This window comes from Tympanuchus pallidicinctus, unplaced genomic scaffold, assembly GCF_026119805.1.
Source record: "Tympanuchus pallidicinctus isolate F22 unplaced genomic scaffold, pur_lepc_1.0 scaffold11, whole genome shotgun sequence".
Classification (NCBI taxonomy): Eukaryota; Metazoa; Chordata; class Aves; order Galliformes; family Phasianidae; genus Tympanuchus; species Tympanuchus pallidicinctus.
In genome coordinates, this window is record NW_026294627.1 from 8,710,570 (window position 1) to 8,723,121 (window position 12,552).

General features: G+C 44.2%; 1 protein-coding gene across 3 annotated transcripts in view; it reads right to left on the reverse strand.

Moving 5' to 3' along the window:
* Positions 1-2,910: 2,910 nt before the first annotated feature.
* Positions 2,911-12,552, reverse strand: part of SESN3 (sestrin 3) — a 45,089-nt gene continuing 35,447 nt past the window's right edge. The window contains exons 10-11 of one of the 3 annotated variants that reach the window (XM_052671334.1): positions 11,643-11,766; positions 2,911-3,656 (exon numbers count right to left, since the gene is read on the reverse strand). In XM_052671334.1, coding sequence (XP_052527294.1) covers positions 11,680-11,766 — 87 coding nt within the window. In that variant the 3' untranslated portion in view covers positions 2,911-3,656; positions 11,643-11,679. Of the gene's footprint in view, positions 3,657-3,847; positions 11,767-12,552 lie in introns of those variants that run through there. The other 2 variants (XM_052671333.1, XM_052671331.1) reach the window with 2 other exon arrangements.

Here is a 12,552-nt window from a genome sequence, read left to right on the forward strand (position 1 = left end):
CTGAAGCAGGAAGGGAAGTTTCCATGTGAGGGAACAGGGGGTCAGGACCTCCTGCTTTGCTGGGAATGGGATCCCTCTGCCCAGGGTGAAGGGTCTTAGGACAGGAGAAAAGGCTGGGACCAGTCCAGCCTCTGGGCAGGTTGCTCTGTGCTGACACCTCTCCTTGAGCACATCCCCCAGAGAGGTCTTGTGTGCTTGAGAGCTGCCCCGAGCTGCAGAGGGACAAAGGGGGAAGGGCTGGTCTTCCTTATCTTTATCGTGATAAGTGCAGGCTCAGAGTCACTCACAGGACAGGGAAAGCAATGTGAGTTGAACTTGCCCCAACCAGATCACCCAGCCCATCACTGCAGGAGTTTCTGTGCACTTCGAGGTGACCTTTACCTCTGTTATCTTCACTCTGGATTGAGCCCAGAGAAACAAGCCATGTGTCTAGAACAACAGCAACTCCAGCAGCACAGCCCATGGGGCCCAGCCCTGTGTCAGGTCCTCTGATCCCACCTCTGCTGCCATCGTGTACTTTGGAGCTCCATCCTCTGCTAGGCACCTCTCAAGGTAGGCAGCTGCTGCAATCTGGAGGGGAATTGAGTCCTATTTGTCCACAAGTTCTCTCTTCCACTTAGGCAGCGCTAGCAAAAGAAACAGGCACTGGAAAATAATTACAAGTGTAACTTGTTTGGCCAGAAAGGATTGCCTGGGAGCACAAAGTGCAAGGCGTGTCTGCGGTGTGCATCTTAGAGATTGCAATGCCACACACTCAGCATGGAGCAATTGCTCTTTGTTGTGCAGTTCTGGGCTTGCTTCACTTTGTGAATGTGCCTAACACAGGGTAACATCTGCCATTGATTTCAGCAGAACTGGTGTTTTCAGCCAAGCAGAAAGGCCTGCAGACTTCCCAGCAGTGTTAGTATTACAGCTGGTTGGAACACCTCCAAGGAAATTTATTGTCAGAAAGGGTTGATGTATCAAACAGGACTTTTTCTTTCTTTCATTTGTTGTTGTTGTTGTTGTTTTCATAGTAATTTGCCATTTTTAGTGGAAAAGTCTTTTTAGGCCAAGGCTGAAAGGACCAGGAACATCCAAGAAGAGCCCATTGTCTGGATTCAAGGTGTGGATGTGGACATTCAGTGCATTCCTTCCTCAAGCAAGCCTGACATGTGAATGTGGGTGTCTCCATCTCAGAGAGGCACACACTTTGCCTGATACCTCATTTTCTTTTATTTTCAGGACCCCTTTTCCTTTTCAAATGTGTTGAGACTGTGAAATTAAATCATTTTCTTGAGGGGCAGAAGCCTTGTTCCACCGTGTTCTGGTGAATTAAGCCCAGCCCAGTATTTCCATGGAGCCAGGTGGGCAGGAAGGTGCCCATGGGCATGGAAGGAGCAGTGAGAGCTCTTCTCTGGCGGAGGAAAGATGGCAGATGGATGCTTCAAAACAAGTGGCCAGAGCTCAACAATGAGAATGAATGGCAAAGAAATAGTCTGCTTGGTCCTGATGCCAACAAACCATAGAGCTGAGAGGAATGGGCATGGAGCAATGACATATGAGGGAGAATATGATTGGAGAAGCCAATGCTATCTGGATTTGTGGCACCTAAGTGTGGGCATTTAAAATCTCTTAACCTGCATGCCTCTATTTGGTGTATCAGTGATCCATGGTGATGAGTTATCCAGGCTTCACCGTGGATGCCTCAGCTAGGTGCCCAAAGCTGGGGTCAGCGAAGCCTGGTTTGGGGCTGGCGGCTGATGGGACTTGTCCCAGCCATTCGGAACCTCGAGGTGCCCAGGGGCTCAGGTCCCCCACGTGAGATGGTCTTTTCCACATCCTCTTGGAGAGCTCTTGGGTTGCTCTTCCTTTCCATGTGGGTAGGATGGATGCAGTGCCCAACACCTGAGTGCTGCTGGAAACCCTCAGCGCTCCCAGCTCCACCTGGCTGGAGGCCTGCATTTGTGTGTGCGGTCCTGATGCAACGGATGGGATGAACCATCAAACTTCAAACCCTGCAAGTTGGCCTGACTTGTACTGAGCGTTCCCACTCTGCCAAGAACCTGACCTAGAATGCTTTGAATGCACATTTGTGGGGTGGCCAAGCACATCCTCCACCTGTAAGGAGCTGGCAGGGCGGGGACCTCTGGTGTAAGCAGACACCTTTGCACTGCTGTAGATAATAGCTTACACTTGAAAAAAGACCCACTTGTCTCTGTGGAATTAAGGTGTGGTGTTTCATGCTGGGTTGCCTTTGAAGAGTCTGTCAGAGCACGGACTGTGCTGGCTGCCAAAGAACTTTGAATGGCAACAATTTTTTTTCCTGATGTCAGAGAGGTATAGAGCATCTTAGAAGCTCATTTTCCCACCAGGGTAACAATTCAGATGAGTGGCATCACCAAGGGCCGGGGAAGGGGTACAAGGACTCCAGCAATGGAGGAGAATTCATCCTCACATCCTTTCATTCCATGGATCATCCCCCGAACCCAATGAAAAGTGGGATTTTGTGGAGTGGGATGTGCCTGAGAACCTGGTACCTGATCTCACTGTTCAATCTCACTGTGCTGTACTGTAGGTGTGAGCAGGAGTCCATTTTTCTGTAAGATAAACACTGCAACCCAACTGTAGTAAAAATGACAGTTTTCTTGTATTTCTCATGCCCTGTTTTTGGACACCGTTTTTCCCAAGAAATGTTAATATTCTACTTATGCTCAGGCAGGAAGAGAAAGAGGACTTCCCTTCTGGAAAAGCAGTTTTGTGTGGGTCAGGAATGTTCAGGTTTTGCTTGAAAGTCCTGATGAAAACCAGAGCATAAAAAGCAAACCTGGGCAGTTTAAAGTTAAACAGCAAATACAAATCCAGTGCTTTTATTTTGTATGTTGAAAAACATTGTTTTTTTGGCCTCAGGGTCAGCCCAGATGAATATCTCTGTGCCATCCATGTGGGGCTGCCCACCTCGCTCCAACCCTCATCCCTTCCTAGGTCCTACTAGGCATCACACAGGAGTTGCCTACAGGGGATGGTGAAATCATCTCACATCTGCCCAGTATGGCACATAAGCATTCAACAAGCAGAAGTGCAGAGTCCAGCATAGGAGAGGAACAACCCCAGGCACCAGGACATGTGGGAGACACCCAGATGGCAAGCAGTTCTGATAAAATGGGCCCGGGAGTCCTAGTGGGCACCAAGTTGAGCAGAAGTCAGCAATGTGCCCTTGCTGCTGAGAAAGCTAACAGCACTCCTGCCTGCATCAGGCAATGTGTCACCAGCAGGTCAGGATTTCTGGCCATGATCATATCTGGGCAGCTTTTGAACATCATCAGAGGAGACTCCACAGCCTTTGGGCAGCCTGTGCCAGTGCTCCATCACCCACACAGCACAGAAGTGCTTCCTGAGGGCCAGAAGGAACCGCCTGTGTTCCAGATTGTGCCCAAGCAAAGCTGAAGTGTTGTGTTTGAAATTATGGCTTCTCCGGCAAGAAGTGTTAAAAAAACAGAGACTGAGAAGTGCAAGGCCCAAATCCATCCCATTTAACAAAGTGCCCTGCAGCACAGTCCGTGGGCTTCTCACTGGAAGAGAAACCTGGCATCCTCCTTTGGCATGACACAATGTCCGTCACACTGCCATGTCCATGGAATCGCGATGTCCACTGCCTCAACCGCAATCACCGAGAGCTGCAGATTGAAAAGACATGACCTTCAGCAAGAGCAATAGATTTTTCAGGACCTGTGTTTGCAGTACAGACCTGGACTAAAGGCCAGGACAAGTACACAGAAGGGCGTAACACTTCCAGGACTAGAGCTTTCCCCAAGTGTTCTGCTGACCCCGTCCTGAGCACTCGGTAAATAAAGCACTGAAGAAGAGGCAGGTTTTATCAGTTTTATTTAACCAATGAAATTCCTACTGATAACAATGAAAGTAATTTCAGCAAGTATAAATGCAATACAGTTTTAAACAAACCCCATTGTTCCGTACCTATAAATAGATTTTTCAAAACCTCATAAAAAGTGCAGATTTGTGAATTGCTGTTAAAATGTTAATACATGATTCCTTTGTTTAAAAATGCATTTTTGTCTCTTAACTCACAAAAAAAGTTCCTTCTGCATCTGTTCAGATAAATTCAAGTCGGGTAACTTAAAAACTAAAAAAAAAAAAATCACACGCACAAAAAAAAAAAAAAAAAATCAACCCATCCCAATAGGTCAGTCTGTCCTCTGCAACAACAACAAAAGAAAAAAAAAAAGATATACCAATCAGCAAAAATAGAACAAAAAATGGTAAAAGCTGCTGTGGACACCCACAGTTCACTCCTAGCAGCTGCCATGCCTTGCAGGCAAACCTCCGCTACAGCACAGACCCTGCAAGCTCTGCCCAGAGCTGAGGGCAGGCGGCAGCCCAAGGGACAATGCGGGGACGTGTCCCTGTGCCACCCATCGCCCAGCAGAGCAGAGCTGCAGGGGACGTGGTGGGACGGAGCAGCAGGATCAGAGCTTTGTCTCTCTTCTTCTGTCCCCAAACAGGGCAGAGCTGGCAGCAGCCACGGAACGAGGCGCTCCCCATCCAGAGGGGAGAGCTGCAGTCAGCAGGAGGCTGCCTGCCTGCTGGGGTGGCCCCGCACCGTGCTGCTGACGGAGGCTCAGACCAAGGCAGTCTCTGGACAACCACCCAAACGGGGAGCAATTCCTGCCCTTAGCAGCCAGCCTTTGTGGCCGTCGGACCAGAAGCCCATCTGCGTACAGCAGAGAGGCCTGGGAGCTACGCTCCCCATCTTGGCCTGGCGGGCTGACCCAGCGCTGGGCCATCTGTCTGTCTGCCTGTCTGTCCCTCCTCGCCAGCAAGGCTTCCTCAGCACTTGGGTTGCTGTGTGCAGAGGGGATGAAGTGACCTGCTGGGGCGAGGAGGGCCGGGCCTTGCAGCTATGGCCTGCGCAGGCATGGCTCAGCATGGCTGGGCATTGCCAGCTCAGCACTGCCAGAGCTCCTCCTGCATGGACAGTGGTATTCCACCTACAGCAGGGTCTGTTTAGCACGAGCAGTTTAAAGTGGCTATGTTTATCAAGTTTGCTACCTTATGAATTTAAAAGAACAAAACAAAACAACAAAACAACCCCCCCCAACAACTATAAATACAAAGACTCTCACTCACCAGACGCTCGCAGCCGGTGTGAATCATAAACCGCATCAATATTCTGTTAAAAAGCTTATTCTACTCAAAACTATACATAGTACAAGAGATTGAAAAGTGGCAGTGGTGTACGGCCGCACTGCCCGCCCAGTGGCCCACAGTCAGGTGCTTCATAGAAATCAAGGAGTTACAGTAACAAAGCACGGGACTGCAGAGCCCATCACAGCTTCTGATTACACTGCATACAAAGTACCAAGGGAAACACAAAAAAGAACTGGTGTTAATACTGATGAATTAAAGAGTAACTATAAAGATCAAAACAGACGTTCACAGCATGCTACATATATTGCTCACAAACTTTTTTTTCCTTAAAAAAAAAAAAAAAAAAAAGAGGCTAATACAAAACAAGAAGTTGGCAGTCTGATTTTCAGTTACGTCAGATAGAAAGATAAAGCATATACATTCATTATATAGCTCTCCAGCAAAAGGAGAAAGGGTAAAACTGAGAGATTTCAAGTTTACAGAATTCCTATTTTTTTAAGCTACCGTTTATATCCAGTTCCGATCAATAGCTGTGGAATATTGGTGCCTGTGCCTCCTCACAGAGTCCCAGGGATGCAGCCTAGTCATTATGGCTTCCCTGTGGGAACATCTTTTTGCCCTGGATGCTGGAGTGTCTCACAGGAAAGCCGAATCATAGAACGGCTCAGGTTGGAGGGGGCCTTAAAGCCCACCGGTTCCAACCCCTCCGCCATGGGCAGGATTGCCATCCACCAGATCAGGCTGCCCAGGATCCCATCCAACGTGGCCTTGAATGCCTCCAGGAATGGGGCATCCACAACTTCTCTGGGCCTCCAGTCCTCCGCAGCCCCACTGGCCTGGCAATGGATGAGGAAGGAAGCAGAAAGGAAGGCTGGTTTGCATCCGGTGGCACGGCATGAGCATGGAGTGGTGAATGAGGAGCATGCTTTATGCAGCCACATGAGAAAGGTTCCCTTCTGCTCTCCATCCGTGGAGTAAGAAAAGGAAAAAGCTTTCCAGAGCAGCTTGGGGTTTCATCCTTGAGAAAATCTTGGAAGAAGGTATTTCTTACTGCCTCCTCTATGCATGGACATGCATATGAACCTTTCAGACACATCAGTGAAGCTTCTCTAACTGGCCAAAGTGTCAACATCCTCCTGTACCAGGTGCATCCCCTCCAGAGAGCCCGTTTTTGATTCCTACAGCAAGAGCTTCTGCCCGCATTTAGTATATTCATCAGCAACTTAAATACTGGCTCTACGTACTGTAACAAGGGCAGAATTTGAATTCCTATCTTCCATGAACTCTGATCAACATCCAAACGTGTCTGCACCTCAAGTAACTAAGTTTGCAATCAGAGTTATCCCTCGAATAAATGAAAAACCCAAACCTATTTGTTCTGAAGGCCATCTATGTCTGTCCGATCACGGGGAACGCAGCTTGGGAGGCCCTGCTGGTGCCTGCCCTGCACCCATCCACGCTGCACATGAGCAACTCAGAATTCCCATGACAACTCCCTGTAAGAAGCCTGCCCAGCTCAAAGGCTCAAACAGGTGTGTTTTGCCAAAGAAAGCATTCTGTCAGTGGATACACTGGATTATTCCTCTAATTCCACAGATGGAACATGATGCAATACTAGCAAAAACTACTTCAATGTTTTAAGCAAGTACTAAGTGCCATACTTTACACTAGATTCATATTTCCTGCCCAGAAATAACCTGATCCTGGAATTAAGTGTTTCTGAACAGGAGAAAGGTCCTCTGAACTCAGCAATGAATGGCAATGTTAAGAAGTGCACGTTGTTTTACACTGTTTTACAAGGTTATGGCTGTAAGGCTGTCTCTGCAAGATTGCTGGGGGCTGTGAGTTAGAATGATAGGAAGCACGTAAGGTGGGGTGGTGGCAACAGGCTGAAAAAAAACAGGTTTTGCCCCGGTGAGCAGCAGCAGAATTAAATATCTGCAAGAGAGATCTGATGTGCACTGAGTGGGCAGCTGCATGATGGCCTGGCAAGAAAACTTGCTCTAAGAAATAAATTATCACCGTTCAAGATGCACCTCCAGTTTCCTCATGTCACTGTGTATTTCCATCTCCCACCACTGTGATCCATGCAGTAGGTATGAAACGTCAAATTAATTTTCAACTGCAGATAAAAAGCTGCATTTAAAATTTCCAAAGGTGAAAAAACTGGTGGGTGCATCTCTTTAGACCACCATACCATGCTGGCTACATTAGGAAGAATAAATCTAAAGCTCAGGTGGGGAAAATTGACATTTTTGTCCAGCTCTTGGAATGACAGGCTAGTGGCAAACCAATTCTAACAGATATATTCAGATCAGTACTGGGAAAGTTCCCTTACTGTGAATTCAACCCCACCTCTATTTTGTGCAACATCATCCCTTATTTAGGGGAGAAGGATCTGAACACCTAATAAAAGCATCTGAAAGAAAATCAGCTGAGTTTAAGAAGATCTGCAATACATTCACCTGGCCAAAACTCGTACGTCCTGGCACAAGCTATCCATTTGCTAATGGCAGCTGATCTTTTCTGCAAGCAGAGGTGAAATAATCCAGCTCTTCAAAAAGGGAGTCCAAACTCTGGAATATGAACCTGTAATGCATGTTGATGTCCATGGAAAACACACATGCATGAGAAACAAAAACCTGTTTTGCAAGAGCATCAGCTTACAGTTTAACTTCTTTTGGAAAGATCGCTCTATTTTAAGCCTCCCCAAAAACCCATTTTGTTAACAATTGCTGCAAATCACATGGATCTGCTTCATGTTATTCCCTTAATCTCTATGGAAACTGCTTCTATTCTGTTGATCATAGGTGATTAAGTATCTTTAAAAATCTGACTCAGAAATGCAAGTGGGCACCTTGTAGAAATTTGCCGAGTGCTGAGCTGCTTAAATTCCCACTGAAATTCTGGCAACACGCTGCTCTTCCCCAGTCCCATGAAAGCATCTCTCAGCATTGCTATGAACAGAACTACTACTGAGGAATCTGGTGCTGTGACCTTCTGCACTCAAGTGAGAGAGAAGCAAAATGTGTTCTTCTGTGTTCTGCTCTAATCTGTTCTACATTTGTACTGAGCTCTACATTTGTAGTTGTTCATAATCATGGATTTCCCTGTGCTTTAAGGACTTCTTTAATACACGGGAAAAGCTGATGTGGCAATCTGCTAGTTCTTAAAGCTGAAAGTACATCCTCTTCATTTTAATGAAGGCTTTAGGATTTTTGAACCACTAAAAATAAATCCATCTACAGCTTACCAAAATTTTCATAGGCTATCTCAGCACTACTTTCAATAGCTATCTCCCAAATTCTACCTTCGTTTAAAATAGTTTCTGCTCCAGCATGATGACACTCTTGTGATGTTCAGCTGTGGGCAGAGTATTCTGGAAAATGCAAATGTTTCTTCCAATTAGTATCTTTTCCATTTGTCTTCATTACCAAGAAAAAAAAGGAACAATTTCAGTGATAATGTACTCTATCAATCAGAACACACATTTTACAGTGATTCTGCAATGACAAGAAGCTGTCCCAGCTCAAAAGCTCCATTCCCTACTTACATTCCCTATGCTAGCTATTTAATTTGTACCTAACAAGCTTTCTCTTCACAGACAGAAGACTGCACACTTTGTGTTATGATGGTCACAGCTGGGATTTTGTGCACTAACAGTAATGCTGGTAAATATCAATTCCAATAAAGGAACACAGATGGAGAGTATCTACACTTCCAACAATTACTGTACTCCCCAGAATAATATTAATGATCAAAGCGTGAAGATTCACATTCATGAGTGCTTTCAAAATGCAAAAAATCCAAGAACACTTGCATGTGAAGATTTGGCACAGTGCGACCCAAAGCATGCATGAAGCATATGGTTGAACTGCACGACTTTAAAGAGCTATTCTGAACAAACGTCTATTAAAAATCATAAATCTGAGTATAAAAACTAAGCTCTAAACTGTTATGCTGTAAATGCCATGCTCTGGAAAAAAAAAAATGCCACATGGAAAACATTTTCAGAAGTTTCAAGTTTGCTTTTAATATTAGGAAAAAAAAAAAATAGGAATAGCAAACTACTCGACATTTCCTGCAGTGGAATGTCTCGCAGGCCATATGTGACTTGATATGGCACTTAAAGAAAAAGATTTCTGACTTACTGCAAATTTTATGGAGCGATCCATTTATGGTTTCTGTATTTCAAATCTGCTCGTGTACTTTGCTCAGAAGGCATCTGAGTTGGCAAGTATATTTCATAAGGAAAGAAGTAAAGGCACTCATGTTTCCAAACACAAAACCCAACCTACTCAAAGAGCCTTCGCATTTCTGAAGGGAAACCAAGAGGTCATATTCCTTACCCAAATGCAGTTTCACCTCCTTTCCAGAGCTCAGCTGTGCTTCTTGAGAAATACTTGACTTTTCAAAGCAAAGGAATTTAAAGTAGTACTGTACAGTTGTCATCACTTGGAAAAAGAAAGAAGTATTGCATGAAAAGGCCTCTCAGAAGACCTGCTGTATGCACAAAAGCCATTCGATGTGGCCACTACAGTTACAATAGGTAGGAATAAGAAAGCTAATCTAAGTTCATATATCTTCATGTCCTAACGCTTCTGAGGAATCTCTGCAGTCAGCTATAAAAATAAACACATCTGATGTTTTACTCAGTGATCTCTCTAGAAGAGACTCTGATGCTGTCTATCAGATAGCTGTCTAAATAGCCAACATTACATTTCAGAAAAGAAAGAAAAATTACTGATTTCTTCCTCAAAAGCTTTCCACATGCAGGACCTGCAGCTGGAAAGTGCAGCCCAGTGTACAATCATTCAGCCTTCCCAGCTGGAGCAGATGGACAGAGCGGGGAAACCAACTTGCGAAGTCACGGCACTGCGTCGGGAAAAGGGAAGCAAACCCATTTCAGATGCACACTGGTCCACGATTTTCTCAATGAAAAGTATGACTGCACCGGTAATATTATCATTCTTCAGAAACTATTCTGTCATCAACAGATAGAAATCCTGTATTATCTCCTAAAATACCACGGAATATTAAAAGTAAATCTATCCAGTGAGCTCTGCGTGTATGCAACGGAAAGAAAGGTCACTCTCCTCTAAGTAGTACGGAAAGTCCAAACTGAGAGAAAAGTTTATGCAGTGACAACTTACATCCTACTGGGTAAGCTTAAGCATCTCTTTAGGCACTTCACTGGTTCATTAAATGCAATACAAAATAAAGCTATAAATATCAGCATTTTGTGCTCTTAAAACTAGTCAAAAGCAACAGAAAACAGCACAAAAGTGTGACATTTTTGGCAGCTTATTTCTTCCCTTCCCCAATATTACCAGTTGTCTAAGAATGCTTTGTTTTGGGGATGCTTTGGCATCTCAGTATCAGGTTGTCTTAAGCCACAAAAGCTAAAACAAAACTGCTAGGCCTTAGACAATAAAGAAATTTGGTTTTACAATTTCTTTATGGCTATAGAAGAAGGACACTTTAGCAGTGACATGATAGGGAAAAAAGCTTGCTTTTTTTAATATTGCACTTTTCTTTTGTTCACCCACACTAATGCATAGAAACTTTTTATGCTTTGAACATTTCATGCTATGAAGAAGTTATGGGAAATAAATTCCTATACATCCAATACGACAGAACAGATACGCTAGCCTTCCTTTACTTTCCTTATTTAAAACATTGAGAAAGAAGAGAGTGCAAGAACCCCACAACCCTACTTTTGGTCAGCCTGTATCAGCTTTATAGGTGCCAACTCAACAAACTGCAACGTGTGATGAGCATGGACATTGTAAAGACGACTGAGGGTGGCTGTCAGTAAAACAAGATTAGGCATGATTCAAACAGAGTAAGTGTAGCTGAAATGGCAAATTTTGAGGGCTCTCCTTGGGAAGAGACACGATAAAGCAGATGACTTTTGCACTTCAGTAGCATGCTGTAGAATTTGTCATGATTAATTTCACATTAAAGCGTGGTCAAGGTTTGCATCCACATTTCACATCACCTTCAATTGCTGTAGTAAGACAGTGACTGGCAGGCAGTCTCCAGGAGACACAGAAGAATCCAGTGGGCAATTCAATGCAACACAGCACGTGCATCTCCGTCAGAGTTATGAGCTGGTGGCACGCTCTCAGAACAGGCAGAACCAATCTTCTGCTGGACTCCACTAAACTGAAAAATGATTGCTTGGAAAAGAAGTCTCTAAGCACTTCACTCCCTTGCTTAAAGAACAAAGCGCTAGAATTGAATATAATAAAAAGAGTTTTAGGATTCTGACCACCGTGCAGAAATCCAACCGGAAACAATGCAGAGTAGTGCTCCTCAGTGTTACTTTTGTTATCATTAGTAATGTTAAGCATCAAGAAAATAAAACACGTCATTGCACATTACAGCCGTCAAGAAACACGGCTTAACTTTGACACTATAGAATCGAATAACCTGATGCTACATCACAAACAGCTTCTGGTGTGTATCTATTTCAAAAGGTCTTTACATACTCAGTAAAAATTCCTTTACTCCCTCCCAGTGAATGCTTCAGGTTAAGTGACGAGTTATGGCACGAAGGGCGTACAGAAGTTCTGCTTGCATACGAGCTTCCATTAGAAGTAGATTGACGTGAACCTGTTAGAAATTAAATCAGACGTTCAGTTCACCCCTGAATGCAGGATCATTTATTTCATTTATTTATGCCACCATCTGGAACCTTTAGCAAAGTATCACGTCAAGAAATGAGGTCCTTTCTCCCTGCTCCTGCTGCAAGACTCCAGTTCCTTTTGGGACGACGTCCTACGAACTAACATTGCCTGCTTTAAGGGACCTTCAATCTGAAAAGTCCCAACAAAACCACTTCTGTACCCTAATGGCATAGCTCTTCAAGAATCATATTTTCTTTGGTTTTCTACCACTTATGAATGCCATATAGGAACATAGAATAAGGAACAATTTATACACCGGACAGGCAGGCATGAAAGCACTGAACCTGTCAGGAAGTATTTAACTTAGATATCTGAAGACATGTTGACAATTTTATTGATGAAAAGTACTGTGAAGATTATATTTATATGGAGTAAGCTCTTTTTTGATCCACAAATCCAAAGCATTGGCACGGTTGACTGCATCTGCATCTGCATTCCCAAGTTTATCCACTTTTCTATTACAGATGTCAGTTCAATGTTATGCAGAAGTCACTCAAAGCAAGAAAAAACACAAAAAAATGATGGATACCACCAGCACACTACTAAGTATTTTCATAAGATTGATATTTAACATTCAATGAATTAATCTCATTTGTTTTTCTCTAGTTAAAACAGTTTGGGAAATACAGCCATTTTTAGGAGTCACAGAATGATAGAATGGTTTGGGCTGGAAGTGAATTTAAGATTATCTAATCCCGACCCCCTGCTACAG